Source organism: Onychomys torridus, chromosome 3 (genome assembly GCF_903995425.1).
Source record: "Onychomys torridus chromosome 3, mOncTor1.1, whole genome shotgun sequence".
Classification (NCBI taxonomy): Eukaryota; Metazoa; Chordata; class Mammalia; order Rodentia; family Cricetidae; genus Onychomys; species Onychomys torridus.
This window is the reverse complement of record NC_050445.1, coordinates 128,280,765-128,298,089: the sequence shown is the minus strand read 5'-3', so window position 1 is coordinate 128,298,089 and position 17,325 is coordinate 128,280,765. Positions and strand designations below refer to the sequence as shown.

Here is a 17,325-nt window from a genome sequence, read left to right as displayed (position 1 = left end):
GTTGGCACCATGTCCCTGACACTTTCACTACCTATGAGTATGAGAGGTCTTTTCATCCTGAATTTCTTCAACTATATTGGTTAATGTCCCAATGATTTCACTGCAGAGATTTTCAACTTCCTTTCTTAAAATGAAAGTTGATATCCCAATAAATGAATTGGGTTTGTATACAATACTAGATGAAGTAAAGAAGGAAAATTTTAAAATAACATGTATTTCAATGTAATAAAGTGAAAAACTACTACAGATGTAGTGAAATAAAGAATGGAGCACACAAGGTTCTCACACAAAGGAGGAAAGGATGAAGTATTTGAGAACTTTGTGCCCCAAGAAGTTTGGCGCTGCCTGTTGTAAGCACAGGGAGCCTGGAAATCTCATTGATTCGTGTCCTTACACTTCTTTTCTATTTCTAATTCTATGGTGGACAAGTGTCTGACACCCAACAGGTCTTCCCTCAAACCAGTAACTCCCCTCCATCATATGCAAGCAGCTTCTGCTGGTCACATTTGGCTTTTCAGTGAGTGTGCTGGGCAGAGCCTCCTACTCTCTCTGTCATGTGCCCTGGTATCAGTATTATCCTGACTGGGTGACAACTCTGGAGTGCACAATGAGTGATCACATAAGTGTTAATAATCCTGCTGTAGGAAGGCTGTTCACTGTCAAGTAAGTACCTGTAGCTTCAGAGATCCTGGGCTCTACAGAAGTCCATTCACATTGGTGACTCCAGATTGGATCCGCCCATTGACCTTAGGCTTGAGTCTATCCAAATCCAGGGTCGTCTTCACTCAGTGAGATCTGCCAGCGACCAGAGGGCAGGAACACCTTTGCTTTCTACTGTCAGTTCTCTTTTCTGTTTTGATGACTGAGCATCTCACATGTGAGGGAATTTTCAGTGACATATAGGATGTTGGATGGTCTCTACTCACTCAGTAGCCCATAAAACTTCAGCATCCTCAACCGACAGTCCCTAAGAAAACAGTTCTGACAATAACCCAGATGCCCTTAGAAACAGACTCTTCATGCATCCAATGCAAACACTGCCTCTGAAATAACTTGACATTTGCATATGATGTCTTAGATTACTCATTCCCTCCAGTTCCTTGTTTCATGAGTAAGAAGACTGAGATATGTAGCTCACAAAGAAAGAGCAAAAGACAGAGGATTTTACTACAGGGAAAGGCTCCTGGGAATCAAAAAGAGAGGTCTAGGAAAACAGTTGCCAGAGGAAGATCAAATAGTATGGATTTTACATCTTAGGCTAAACAGAAACAGGAAAGTGATTTTGATTGACCCCTACACAGGAGAAAATGCACACTAATTACAGAGAGCCTGCCAAGAACAAAGACCCTCTGGAACTTATGTGTTAGCATTTAAGGGAAAACTACCTGGTTTTGAAAATCTTACCTGAGAAACACCCTGGTCCATGGAATGTTTCTAGTTTTGTGTTCATTGCCAAATGGTGATCCTCTGCTTCTGTCAAACACATATTGGATCAGTTCCCCTTTCACTTTGTTAATTTTCCTTAGAATCACTTGAGAAGAAAGCCTCAATTGAGGAATTACCTAGATGGGACTGGCATGTAGATATGTCTGTGAGGGACTATTTTGGTTGTTAGTTTGGGCCAAAAGATACCCTCAAGTTCAGGCAGCACTATTTTATGGATGGCACCAGGAACTGTACAAGAGTGAAAAGCGGAAGCAATAAGCAAGCAGGCAGCATCAGTTCATTTATTGCCTTCTATCTTTGACTGTGGCTGTGATGAGCCAATATGCTCGAGTTCTTGCCTTGACTTCCCCTCAGTGATGGGCGGTACCCTGGAAATATAAATCAACCAAACACTTTTCTTTCTAAATTGTTTTGGGTTAGGGTGTTTAATCCCAGAAGCAGGTACAAAACTAAGACAAGTCCTAAGGTCCTCTCATTGGCTGGACTCAGAGAACTGATTTTCTTCCTTGGATTAAATCTATTCTGAAGAATGAATGGTATATCCCCCAGAGAGCATCCATTTCTTCCAGGAAGACCAAGGAGTTATTTTTTTCTTTTAATTTTTTTTTCATTTAAAACAATTTGTCTAATGTGACAAACACCGACACATGAATTGCATTAACACACGAGGCCCACAGTCTTTTAATGCCTCAGTCAGCTGCTTCAGGCACCTTTCCCCCTTACACGTTCTACTTTTATACACTAGAAGTCTCAGACAGGACCCTATTCCTGTTTTAAATGCCATTCTGAAGGAATACATACATCCCTGTAAAATTGCATTTTATGCACTTAGAAGTTGTTAGATACACTTAGAAAGTTTACCAAATTATAATATAAAAATGTTTTGGCAATTCTCAGTATCACTATTTGGTAAACCAATTCAGAATTTAGAAACAATTAACTCATTCAAAGTTATTAAAAGGAATCAGCTACTGGAGACACTGTGGTATATGCCCAGTGGCCCTCCAGAAAACTTTCCACATTACCTAAAATGTGATGTTTTCTTCTATAAGCTAAAGCTGCTAGGTGCTATTTTATAATACAATCCAGTCTTCAGGTTAGTATCAGAAGTGGCCCAAACCACCTATTCCATCACCATAGTAGAAAGAGGGCATGCCACTATTGTAGCCACACATCTGTAAACTTGTGCATTCATTTTAATCTTAACTAGGAATTTCAGTGTCAGTCATATTGGTCTAAGAAAAAAGCATGGTCCAAGCATTGTGTTCTTCTATTCTGTAGGGTTATAAATAGCTTATCGGGAAACCCAGAGCCTTCTGGATCTGTGAGGTAGTATGCTCCAACTCTTATCATGAACAGATCACACCTTTCCAAAGCTGGTGTGGTCATTTCCCTTGGCATGGCCCCTTGCTCCCGCTTGTCCAGTTAACCCCTTCTGACACACCATGCATCTCTGGGTGGAGTGCTTTACATCAGTGAACTGCCTCTTTCTTCTAGCTTTATCAGCTAATTCCAGTGCTTGTCCAATAACAACATCATCATTTGGGGAGAAAGTGGTCAGAGTCAGGGAAGTGATGCTAAAGAGGATCAGATTGGATGCCATCAGAGATAAGCAGAACCCTTTTGGTAAATCCTGCATCTTTCCAGAAAGTACTCAGTTCTGACTGTCTGTATCTACCACACATATTTCATGTTGATAAAACTTACAATTGATATCTCAGTTGCTCCCCCAAGGATCATCCCTTCTGATCCATAAACATGGGTGTGGAAGCATCTCTGCTGTGGTAGTTTGGATGAGAATGACTCCTAGAGGCTCACGGATTTGAATATTCAGTCTTTAGGGATCGGTACTGTTTGAAAGGTTTAGGAGGTGTGGTCTTGTTGGAGAGAGTCTGCAGTTTTTGGTGGACTTTCAAATTTCAAAAGGCAAATTGCAAATTGCTAACGCTGTGGAGCCCCCAGCTAGATCAGGCCCTCTGGATAAGTGAGACAATTGAATAGCTTGATCTGTTTGGGAGGCACCCAGGCTGTGGGACCAGGACCTGTCCTTAATGTATGAGCTGGCTGTTTGGAACCTTGGGCTTACACAGGGACACATGCTCAGCCTGGAAGGAGGGGACAGGACCTGCCTGTACTGAATCCACCAGGTTTAAATGAATCCCCAGGGGTGCCTTGGTCCTGGAGGACATGGGAATGGAGGGGAGGGGAAGGTGGGGGCAGGGACGGGAGGGGGAGGGCAGGGGAACCCATGGCTGATGTATAAAATTAAAACACATAATAATAATAAAAAAAGAAAAATAATAATACTGCAAAAAAAAAGCAAATTGCAAGCCTAGATTCTCTCTGTTTCTGCTGCCTGTGTGTCAGAATGTAGAACTCTTTGCTACTTCTCTAGCTCCATGTCTACCTGCATGCCACAATGCTCACCACCATGATGACAACAGACTAAACCTCTGAAACTGTAAGCAAGCCCCGATTACTTTCCTTTAAAAGAGTTGCTGTGGTTATGGTGTCTCTCACAGCAATAAAACACTGACTACGACATCTGCTTCATGCTGATTTGTATTTGTTCAAGAATATATCTAGTGCAAGATTAGCTGAATCATATGGTAGGTCCACATTTTCTTGGGGACCCTCCATTCTGAAGTTCACAGTGGCTGTACCAGTGTGCAGTCCCTTCAATGGCATATTCTACTTGCTCTTTCTGTATAGTCTTACATCTATACTCACTATCACAGTTTATTTTATAGTCATTATTCATGTGAGGTGATTTTTATGTTTTTACTTTGCTTTCTATGTCACTGTCAAAAAGGAGAATTTTCAAATCAAAACAGATCATTTATAAGTCACTAGCTCCCAGTTTCCATACATTTGTTCTGTCCTTGTTATTGTAAGTTTGAAGTGAGGAACCTAAGTTCTCCTTCCACAAGATACTCCCCAAGACACTGCAAAGGTTATATGAGTAATTTAAGACTGATTTTTAAATCATTAAATTCAAAGACTTTGACTTCAAACCATGACTTAGTACTGAAGAACATAAGGAATTAACTGAAAAAGTCCCAAGGCATCCTACTTGACATTCTCATGGACAAACAGCCATCATCATAAAAATTTTAAAAGTACTTTAGTACAAATTAATTGACCTGTTAGTTAAATCTGAATTTATCGTCAGCACCTTTGTGAAGTACACAGACTCATGGCAAGATTTTCAGAGAGAAAGTCAGTTACTGATCTTCTTCCAGCAAAATGCACAGTTGATGTACAAGATTCTGCCATGCCTCGGGTGTGTGGGGAGTGTCTGTCTGTTCTCTCTCTCTCTCTCTCTCTCTCTCTCTCTCTCTCTCTCTCTCTCTCTCAGAACATGCAGAAAAGCACATGCCCAAGTACCAACTGTTCACTGGGAGAATGGACATCAGTTTTGAGCAATGAGAATCATCCTGCTTTTAGAGGCTGGAAGCACAAGGACTCATTACAAAGGTGCTATTCAACCTACCTCAAGACCTGTCCCTGCACAGTGCATGCACGAAAGAATACCAACTGGCCAAGAGAAGGCTGTCTTTTGACAGTAGAATAGAGACTAGAATAGAGACCTTGAAATGACAGAGTCAGCCCATTCTAATCCTTTCTGCTCCCAGTTAGACAGAAATAACTACATTATACTTCATACTCATCATGCACTCATAAAATGAAGTGCAAATTTAAATAATGCAATGCAAGTTAACACTCCTCCTAGAGTATAAATGCTGATGGCTGCTTGGAAGGGGCTGTAAGCTTCTTTGGCTTCTCTTTAAAACTCAGCATATGCATTCCAGCAACATAAAGAAAGAGACTGCTCACATCAGGGAGAGAGCAGAGAAACTGCATAAGGAGCTTTCGGTGTTGCTGCAGCCGAGGGAAAGTCCTCTGGAATTCTCTGATGCTTGTGCCAAAGTTTCAGTGCTGGCAAATTGACACACAGCGAGAACATGTCTGAGCCGTAAGAATTTCTGACATAAAATGAAAAGCTGAAAACCAATCTTTAGGTCACTTTCCACCCCATTCAAAAATACACTGCACTATCCTTTGGAAGATTTTACCCTTTACATAAAAACATGGGTTTCTGCACACTCCTACCACTGTTTGTTTCAATGTTAATTTTGTTTCCTCTTGGAAATTTTCATCTATGTATACAATGTATCTTTATCATGTCTACCTGTCACTCTCCTGGTACTCTTCTATCTCAACAACCCAACTTCCTGTCCTCTGTTCTTCATTTATTTTTAATTATGTCTTTTTCTTTGAGATGATAATGTAATTACATTGCTTCTGCCTTCACTTTCCTCCCTCCAAACCCTCCCATATACCTCCCCTTTGCTCTCTAAGAGTCCAATTAGTGCAGCCCATATACACATGGCTGTGCGGTCATCCAAGAGAGCAATGGTTCTCAACCTTCCTAATGCTATGACGCTGCAATACAGTTCCTCATGTTGTAGTGACCCCAACCATAAAATTATTTTGTTGCTACTTCATAACTGTAATTTTGCTACTGTTATGAATTGTAATGTTAAACATATGATATGCAGAATATCTGATATATGACCCATATGAAAGTGTCATTCCATCTCCAAAGGAGTTGTGACGCACAGGTTGAGAACCATTACAATAGACTGTTAAGAATGTACCAGGGGCCATCTCTCCCCCAAGAAGCCATCAATTTACAATAATTTCTCAGCCATGGGATCCCTTTCTCCTTTTGCACTGAAAATTTTAATTGACTAGATCTTATGCAGGTCTTGTATAGTTAGTGGGAATTCATGTTTGCTATAGCCACTGTTCACTATCCTCCAGTTCTTACATTCTTTCTTTCTGTCTCTTCCTCCAAAATGTTTCTGAGTCTTTGAGGGAATGGAGAAATATAAGTTACTCATCTATGACTGATCACCAATAATCACTTAGTCTCAACTCTTTGAACAGTAATGAGTCTCTGCATTAACCACTACCCACTGTAGTAAGATGATTGACCAAGGTTGGGAGCAGCACCAATCTATGGATATAAACATAATAACAAGACAGTTTGACAATATGACCAATTAGAAAAACATCGATACCCTTTCCCACTGGAACCTGAGGTTTCTTTAGCTATGAGTTTTGACCATAATTATATTAAAGGCATAAATTTCCCTACTGCAGATTAGGTCTTCATCTAGTTAATATAGTCATAGTAACCCCATAGACAGTTGTGCCACAGCAGTGGTATATCTGTCCTGGTAGGCTGGTATGGTAGCATGCAGGGACCATTCAGAAATGTGAGCATGGATGTATTTCTCCCCAAGAAGCCTAGACAGCACCTGCCAACACTGCAAAATATAGCTAGCATGAAGAGTTTCCAGGTCAGCTCAAAACTGATTTCTCTTTGTCCTGCCATTAAAATGTGTGATATTTTTGATTAGGGTCTTACCATCTAGATATGGTGGATAGCCAAGAGCAGAGTCAATGGCCTGTGGTAATGAGGATTCCTCTGGGACATCAATTTTAGTGAGGTAACCCATGCCTGGTACTGAGATTCTTCCTTAATAATGCATGTCTTCTGGGAGCAGGCTTCCTCACTAAAATGGACTACTTCAATACAAACTCCAAGTTTTACATTTAATTAGTGTGTAAACTATTAAGGATAATGTTTTGGACAACCCAGCCCTACCACTCCTTTCCCCAATACTTCTTTTCCAATTTCCATTTAAATATGTAGCTCCCAGTATTCTCTCCTCCCTGTTTTTTCATATCACATATGCTATCTCCTTGTATTTTTTTTTAACTTTGATTGCAAGAACATAGGTTATCAAGTAGCTTCTTTGGGTATATGTCACTTGGGGTAACCCTGCCTCTGGCCCTTCATTTCCCCATTCCATCCCTCCACAACCTGCTAGAACCCTTCTGCTTCTACCACTGTCCCTTTCTACATTCATTAAACTATGTGCTATTGTTTTTCTCCCCTAAATGAATGCCACACCAGTAGTCCACTTGTAGTTTTCTAGAAGTTGCATGTACTCCATGATAACCACACAAATAAAAGGTTTGAAGCTAGGACCCTTACGTGAGAGAGAACATGAGGGGGTCTGTATTTGGGGGCCTTGGTGACATCACTTAGCAAATTTTTTTTTCATTTCATCCATTCATTTGCAAATTTCATAACCTCATTTTACTGTATAGCTGAGTGATATTATATTACATGTGTCTGTATTTTCATCAGCCATTCTTCATTTCATAGGCATCTAGTTTGATTCAATTTCCTAGTTCTTGACAATAGAGCAGCAATGAACATGGATGTGCAAGTCTTTCTGTCATAATATATAAAGACCTTTGGGTGTATACTCAGTAGTAATATAGCTGGGCCATGTGGTAGATTGTTTCTAGACTTTTGAGAAAAATTCAGATTGATATCCGAAGTGGTTGCACTAGCCTTCACTCCCACCAAGTCCACTCCATTTGCTTCCTTCTATATTCCTGATAATGGCCATTCTTACTGAGGTTGAGATGAAATCTAAAGTAGCTTTAACTTGTGTTTCCATGACAGCAAGGGGACAAATCCCAGTGTTTGGTACAAATGTCCTCTCAAAGTAGTGCAGGCACTCTGGGTGATAAAATACATCAGTATCGCATTTTGCACTGAATCCTTCATAACACAATACTGACTTAGCATCAAAACATTCTGACAGTTGTAATAGAGGTATGATGGTTATGGTAGTAACCAACCAGTTTCTGACTGGGTATGAGGACTGATCCACAGAAGAGATTTTATGCCCATTAGAGTAAATCTGGACAAAGCCCTATTAATTCAAAGATCATGGGCTCGGGGGGGCAGAAGGGGTGGTGAACATACTGTTGTTGTTCTGTTAAATGGTCATGCTATCAAACTACATTCTAATTATCTGTGGCCACTCCAACAGCTTTGTGTTGCTCTCAACCTTCGGTCTCTGTTCCAAACTTTCCTTTTTAGGTGGGTAGTGGTTAATACAGAGGCTCATAACTGGTCAAAGTACCCAGTATTTAAAAATAACTCTGAATCTATCAGCTTGCTTTGGAGGAGATGGGATGGAGGTGGAGTGGGAGGAGGGGGACAGGAGGGGGGAGGACAGGGGAATCCGTGGCTGATATGTAAAATTAAATAAATAAATAAATAGATAGATAGATAGATAGATAGATAAATAAATAAATAAATAAAGTCCATGTCTTAGCAACAACAAAAAGAAAAAACCTTCTGAATCTTTGGCTCTGGATAAATCATCTATATCAACCTCCCAACATCCAAGAATCAGAGATCTTCATGGGGGAAGGGGACAGGTGGGTAGGAGGGAGACCTAAGAAATTCTGAGTTCTGAACATAACATGGCTATTTCATGCCTTAACTCATAGTAGCAGTGGTTATCTGCAAAGATCAAGCCAGTCAAAATTCCTGTCAAATGATATATTGGCAACTGATGTCTACTGAGGGAGAGGCAAGCTTCCCACACCTTAGTGGATGGCCACATGGCTGTATGGACAGCACTAACTACACTAAGGGAGTTTATTAACAATGACAAAAAGGACATAAAGCTGGAAGGGCAATGGGGCGGGGAGGAGTTGGAGGAAGGTAGTGGTGTGCACATATGATCAATACAATATATGAACATCTGGAACTTTTAAAAGTGTTATTTAAATAAAGGACCTTGAGTATTGATGGAACTGGAAAAAATACATAACAAATTACTACAAATCAAAGTAAAAATTACCTTAAATACAATAGGAACAACATAGAACTAATTAATGTTACACATCCTGTTTCATAACCTCCAGGCTGAGAAATTCTGAGAGGAACTAGCCTGCTACTACACGGTATCAATCACAGCTATTCTTGAGGGGGGCGTCCAATTCTCATGCCCAAGTAATGGGAAAGAAAACCTACCAGTAAGGCAGGTGGTTCTTACATTTCCAGAAAAACAAGAGAACTGGTATAAATTAAATAAAATAGAATAAAAGATAAAATGCAGCCATGTGTGGTACCACATGCCTTTAATCCCAGGAATTAAGAGGCAGAGACAAGCAAATCTCTGTGAGTTTAAGGGCAGGCTTTCTATATAGTGAACTCCAGAATAACCAGAGCTTCATGGTGAAACCCTGTCTTGAAAACAAAACAAATGAACCTTAGCTTAAGAATATTAAGCAGTATCTGGAAATCAGGTCACTAACAATGCTTAATATTTTAAAATATTTTATTGAAATGACTGGGGAAAGTTTCCTTTAAGTTTTAAATAATTGCCTGAGTAAAAAATTATTAAATCTAGAAACTTGTTTGAGAAATAATAAGCAGGGACAGCATTCATTAGTAAGGAAATTATTTAATTATAAGACATTGGGGGGAAACAAGTGCTCTCACGAGCTTAAGAATTTTCTGCGTTGTAGATTTACTCCTTTTCTAACAAGTCTTCCACAGACTCTAGTTGAGATTTCTCAGGGGAAATACATTTGAGGGACCAAACCTCAGTATGCAGCAAACCAAGGAGGTTTTGACTTAGACATAGAGGGCTGTGGGAGGAAGCTCTATTCCTTGCTGGCAATAATAGGTTGCAGCATCATCAGCTTCCACAGGGTGGATTGTAAGGGTGAAGTCTAATGCAGCCTCATAACCACTGAACCTGTCAGGGATCCCTGACTCTCGATGACCTTCATTATAGATCAAGAGTTTGGGGGGATGTCCTGGTTTCTTTTGATACCAATGCATAAGATTTATGCCCAATTTATTGACACTCTCGCTGGACTTGCAAGAGATGGTGACTTTTTGTCCCAGAGACATAGCCAAAGAAGCTGGAGACTGGGTCAGCACAATGTCCCCAGTGGAGTCTGGAATGATAAACATAAAAAAACTACTATTGCCAATAAACTGAAACTATCTCACCGTGAGACAGACACAAGCATCACTCAAAGCTATTAGAAAATTAAAGAGAACCAGGTAAAGGGGGAAACAAATTACAAATGCTATAATTCCAAAAATCAAGAGCCCAGAGACAGAGAAAACAGCCATGACTACAGTAGATGTTCCAGCACTTCCCTGTACCTTCTCACCTGGTACCCAGAGCAGCAGAACCCATAGCAGGAGAGCAGCTGACTTCACCTCTGAGAGCTGGACTAGAGCTGCCAATCTTAAGACACTGACAAGCTGCCCTTAAAGATGCTTTGAGCAGCCTGGATCATTGACTATTGATGCAACATGCAAAACAGCTCAGTGAAGCTAGTGCTTGAAGGGACATCTACTCTTGTTTCAGTGATAGTTTGGGTTGAAAAACCATTCACAGAGCAGCTCAAGCACATCCTAAGGGATTTTGTGACTGCCCTGTTGAATCTTCACCTCATGTTTTTAAAATAGTTTTGATTATGTTTTCCCTCCCCCAACTCCTTCTATATCCTTCCTAACTCCCTACCCATTCAACTTCATATTCTCACCCACACACACTTCCTTTTCTCTCTTTCCTTCTCTCTCACAAAAAGTAAAAAAAAATCTAAACAAGAAAAAAACAGTATTATAAAAAAGAATTATTGTATGGATATTCTAGCATAAAGAATAGGAGAAATTTAGAATCGCTTTGAAATCTCAATAATATTAAAGTTTTCAAGCAGCAGTGCATTTCACATTGTGATCTTTAGCAAGAAGGAAAAATGATTGGATCTTATAGAATAATAAAAGCCTTCCTTTGGTTTCAAGAGGAATTTACAACACTAAGTGGCCATCAAGCCAAATCTATAAATGTCATCAGGAGCTAAGACTCAGAGACATGAGCGTGAAATGCAGATCATTGTGTACAAGCAGGGTTTCCCCCACAAAACTACTCCAAAATCCAGTGATGGGCCAACAAGATACCCTAAAAGCAGAACAGTTGTCCCACTTGGATATATTCTGGGTGGGAATCACCTAGTTACCCAACTTTTTCTGTTCTTGTCACCAGAAGTTAGAACTGAGGAACCTAAGTTATCTTTCCATAATATTTTGTGCCCCAAAGATTAGAAACTAATGTTAGATTGGTTTTGAAAGCATTAAACCTAAAACTATTAATATAAAAGCATATCTAAGAAAATAAGAAATTAACTGACAATTTTAGTTAGACATTATACTATATATACTCATGTACAAACACATCAACTATCCTAAAAGTTTTAAAAGTATTATAATCTTTGTAACAGATGGAAACCATTATAGCAAACCACCAATCAAACTCAGAGTTCTCAAGCCTAGTCCCAATGTATAGATCTACAAAACAATCCCTCAGCTAAGACTAAGAGGGGTCAGAAAGACTGCAAGAGCCAGAGGGTCTGGAATTTTGTTCTGTAAGTTTGTTATGAGACCATGTCTCCTAATGTGGTCAGAAGCTACACCTATAAAGTCTCACCGACATGACTGCCCAAACACTAGCTGAACAAGGACAACAGCAATAAACATGCTAAAGTGAATGGGGGAAATTACCACAAGGCCAAAACCCTCCACAAAGAACTACAGGCAACTAGGCAATGCTGAGTGTGGAAGAGTCTTCTCCAGGGAAGACCACACCAACTGAGTATCCCATACCAAATGGTCAGCACTGAAAACATACATACTAACAACAGGATGTATTTAGAAATAGGTAAGTAGGTGGGTGGGTGGACGGATGGATGGACAGACAGACACACTGACACACAGACTGACAGATGGACAGACAGACAGATAGATAGATAGATAGATAAACAGATAGACAGATAAATAGATAAACCGATATAGATAGATAAATAGATAGATAGATAGAAGATAGATAGATATATGTATATAACAAAACTTAATGAAAAAGGAGTCCTTTAATTTGGAAAATAGGAAAGAGGGTATATGGGGAGGGTGGAGGGAGAAGAAGGAATTGGGCAATTATGTAAGTACATTATAATCTCAAAAACTAAAAAGCAATAAAAAGTTAAAATATTATAGACTACAATAACTGGCCTATTAGATGCACATGGCTTTGTGTATTATAATACAATTTACTTATATATTTTTATTTTACAAGATGTCATCTTTTTGAAGTGAAAAAAATTTTAGGCAAGATCTCTAAAGAAATAAGATGGGTGAAACAAATTGATTTTCAGCCAACTGGACACACAATTACACAATTAAAGCTCAAGATTTTGCTATCTTTCTCTTCAGTGTGTGTGTGTGTGTGTGTGTGTGTGTGTGTGTTTAAGAATGAAATTAGACCCATATCCACCATCTTCCACAAAACATCAAATGGATCAAAGACCTAAATTCAAAACCTGGAACTTAGCCACGTGGTGGTGGCACAAGACTTTAATTCCAAAACTTGGGAGGCATAAGCAGGTGGATCTCTGAATTCAAGGCCAGCCTGGTCTACAAAGAGAGTTCCATAACAGCCAGAGCTATACAGAGAAATCCTGTCTTGAAAAAAGCCAGAAAAAGAAAAAGAACCCTGAAACGTCTAGAAGAAATCACAGGCCGTCTCCTATATGTTATACATATAGAGAAGGTCTTCTTCCAAATAGGAATTCAGTTGCCCAAAAATTAAAGTACACTATTAACAAGAAGAACATTATAAAGCTAAAAAGCTCCTAGATTGCTAAAGAAAATACTAATCAGGTTAAGGAGAAGCCCACAGACATGGAGAAAATTTTTGCCAGCTAAGATTCTCTAACAGAGAATTAATATCCAGAACAAAGAGCTCAAAAAAACAAAGTGTAAAAAATACAAAAAACAAACCCAAAATAGCTCAATCAAAAAAACTGGCTTGTTATCTGAACAGACAGTTCTCAAAAGTGGAAACAAAAATGGCTAAGAAATGTCTTTAAACTTTGTCATCCCTAGCAATTAGAGAAGTGCAAATCAAAACAACTCTGTTCCCTGCAAGATTCCACCCTGCTGAATGCGTAAGGGAAGCTCCTCCTCTGTGAATCCAGCATATTGGGCTTAAACTGCTTAGATGCAAGATTGTAAAACATCATGAGCAGGGGTGCGGATTTAGCTCAATGGTGGAGCGCTTGACTAGCAAGCACAAAGCCCGGGGGTTCAATCCTCAGCTAAAAAAAGAAAAAAAAATCAGAAGCCAACTTCTGCCAACCGGGGTTCCCCCATTGTGCTGTAAGTCTGTATTTAAGACCTCCTCCCTCCTTCAATAAATGACTTTCAACATTCCAAAAAAAAAAAAAAGAAGAAGAAGAGGGGGTCAAGAACATGATGGGGAAACCCACAGAGACAGCTGACCGGTGTTAGTTGGAGCTCACTGACTAGACTGGCAGCTCAGGAACCTGCATGGGACCAAACTAGGACCACTGAATGTGGGTGACAGCTATGTGACTCGATCTGTTTGTGGGGTCCCTGGCAGCAGAACCAGGACTTATCCCAGATGCATGAACTGACTTTTTGGAGCCCACTCCCTGTGGTGGATAACTTGTTCAGCCTTGATACAATGGGGAGGGGCTAGGCTCTCCTTCAATGTGGTATGCCAGACTTTGTTCACTATCAGGGGAGGCCTTACCCACTCTGAGGAGTGGATGGGGCAGATAGGGAGGGAGGTGAGGAGGCGGGAGAACGGGAGGTAGGGGGAACTGGGGTTGGTATATAAACTGGAAAAATTTTAATAAATAAACATATTTACTAATAAAAGACAACTCTGAGATTTTATCTCACTGAAGAGTGGTACAAATCAATGGAACAACTGACCTCAAATGCTGGATAGGATGTGAGGAAAGAGGAACCCTCATTCTCTGTTGGGTGATGCAAACTACTCTAGTCACTCTGGAAATCAGTGTGGAGAACCAAATAAAGCTACAAAATAAATCCACCATATAACTCAACTGCTCCATTCCTTCCATATGCCCAAAAGGACTCGACCAACACCCTGCTCCACGGATATGTTCAGTTGTTCAGTTGTATTGACTGGTAACCACCTAAATGTCCTTCAACTGGCAAATGGTTAATTAAAATGACATACACATACGCTATGAAAATATTATTCAACTATAACGAAAAATGACAATTGAAGGTAGTGGAAGAAACTAGAGAAGTTCATATTGAATGAGGTAACCCAGAACCAGAAGTACAAATGGCACATGTTCTCTCTCATCAGAGACTCCTAGCTCCAAATCCACAATCAAGTGTATAACCCAGAGTAACTGCAGAAACTATGAAAGTAAAAAGGGGGCTGGAGAGATGGCTCATCAGTTAAGAGCACTAGCTGTTCCTTCAAAGTTCAATTCCCAGCAAGCATATGGCAGCTCACAGCCATCTCTGATGGGAGCCTTTGCTCTTTTTTGGCATGCAGGCATACACGCAGACATAGCACTCAAATACATAAATAAATCTGTTTTTAAAAGACAGACAGGAAGGAAGAGAGAAAGATAAAAAGAAACAAACCACTGTGAGGAAAGGAAGCAATAAATAGAAGGGTCTATGTTCTGAGGGGGAAAATAGGCGATTTAACAAGCTAGAGAGTGAGAGAAATACAGAAAGGGATCAGAGAATAAGATAGTAGTAAGGGTGGCTGGAAAAGTCCTAACAAATAATACAATTAGATATCTGCCTAAAATACCTATAAAACCTATAAGTTTGTGTGATAATTTGAATGTAGTGGGCCTCATAATCTCATGGGGAGTACCACTGTTAGGAGGTGTGGCTTTGTTGGAGTAGGTATGGTATTGTTGTTGGAAGTGTGTCACTGTGGAGGCAGGCTTTGATGTCTAATATATGCTCAAGCCACATCCAGTGTCTCAGACTGCTTCCTGTTGCCCCTGAGTCAAGATGTGGGACTCTTGGCTCCTTCTCCAGCACCATGTCTGCCTGCGCTTCAGCATGTCACATCATGATGATATTGGACTAAATCTCTGAAAATGTAAGCCACCCCAATTAAATGTTTTCCTTCATAAGAGTTGCCATGGTCATGGTGTCTCTTCATAGCAATAGAAATCCTAAGACAGAATTTGATACCAGGTACTGGGGTACTACTGTGATAGGCCTGACCATGCTTTTGTTTGAAGGAATTTGGACCTTGGGACTGTGGATTTAAAAAGCAGTTGGAGACTTTAAGTGCTACTTAATGAGCCATAGTAATAGAACTTTGGAAGACAATGGAACCGAGTGTGATTTGATGAACTTTAGGGACCTGGATGAAGAAGTCTTGGAGAAGAAACATATTAATGTGTGGCCTAGAAACCATTCTTCTGATATTTATTTTCGTGAATAATATGGCTGCTTTTTGCTCTTGTCTGAAGAGTCTGCCTGAGGCTAAAGTGAAGAGTTTGAATTAATTCCATTGGCAGAGGAACTCTCAAAGCAGCTGAGTATATGCTCTTCCATGTGGTTATTAGTATCAACTCTAATGAAGATTTATAATGAAAGAGAGAAATCTGAGAAAGAAAAATACAAAATGTAAAATTTGAGGGGAAAAATAGTATCAGAAAGTGTAGTAGAGTTCTCTATTCAAGGAGATAAAAGATTAAGAAATAGCATAAAGGCAAGATCCCACCCAGCTAAATTTCTAACTTGTGAAAATGAATTAAAGAAAGGCTTAGAGCTTGGTGTGGTGATGCATGCCATTAATACCACCACTCAAGGCAAAAGCTGGTGAATCTCTGAGTTTGAGGCCAGCCTGGTCTGTAGAGAAGGTCCAGAACAGCCAAGCTTAAGCATTGAAGATAACTACCAAAAATAGAAAGCTGGTGATGATGTAATTGAAACATCTCTGAGTTCAAAGACAGCCTAGTCTACAGATCCAGTTTCAGGACAGCCAAGTTTAGGTAGAAGAGGAAACCTAATGGGGACTCTGGGGGTCTAGCCCCTTGATCGTCCCCTCCCAGGATCCAGGAAGAATCTACAACCAGCTGATAATTAATCTTTGATGATATGAAATGAATCTACATACATGAAACTCCTTAGTCCATACAATTTATTATTCTGTGTCAGTTCTCTATCTACAAGCTTCTGTTCTGTTCTCCTGCCTAGCTCCTTTCTTGTCTGATTTCTCTCTACATTTATCTGCTGCCCCCTCTAAGTTCTAACTTAATTCTCTCATCTTAGTTCTACCCCATCTAGGTTCTCATCCATCTATTTCCTTCCCATCTTAGCTCCTCTCCCATTTCCTTCTTTCTCATCTTGTTCGTCCTCTTAGTGTGCTTCCCAATCTGGATCTTCCTCGTCTTCCATCTTGTTCCTCTAGTACTCTCTTCTAGCCCTTCAATCTAGTCTTTCCCTGTCTAGTATGTTCCTTTCCAGTTCTTACTCCTCCAGTTCTTACATTCTCTTTTCTCTTCTCTGTCTAGTCTTCAACGTCTCTGGTCAAAACCCTCCTCTAAGTCTCCTTATACCTCTCAGTTAGTTCTCCCTAAGTCTCTCGGGAATCCAGTTATAAACCCAAGCAATAGCAATCCTCTGGCAGATCAAGGTCACCAGGCTTGAATTTTTAAGGGGTCATAAAGGCAGGTAAGAATTTTCCTAAGACAGTGACCACCAGGCTTTCATCTACAACCCAAAAGGGTAGTGGTAAAGGAAGGTGTCAACTGAGAGCTAATGATCAGTTAGTATATCAAGAAAAGGGGATTTATATACTCAATCTACATTCCTAGAAGTGGTAAGGTAAGAAGTTAGGAGTCTAGAATATTAGTAAGGCTGTATAAGAAAGGAGTGTCTCAGCATAAATTGCACAAGAAATAAAGCTATCCTCCTGATCTAGGAAACAGGAGTCATTTCCATTATAGTGTTACCTTAGTTCAGGAGATCATTTGGCCTAGGATGCTTGACAGGTATTTTAGATAAATACACTGTTAGGAGTTCTTGGAAGGACACATATCATTACAAGGAAATCATTGTAAGAACCAGATAATATATATACAAAAGCTAAAATATCA

The 17,325-nt window shown here is 39.9% G+C and overlaps 1 gene segment (V, D, J or C); it reads right to left on the bottom strand.

Annotated features, from left to right (window-relative positions):
- Positions 1–9,970: 9,970 nt before the first annotated feature.
- LOC118580136 overlaps positions 9,971–17,325 on the bottom strand; it is a 19,331-nt gene continuing 11,976 nt past the window's right edge. Inside the window, 2 exon segments of the V gene segment in view lie at positions 9,971–10,299; positions 10,522–10,590. Coding sequence covers positions 9,971–10,299; positions 10,522–10,590 — 398 coding nt within the window.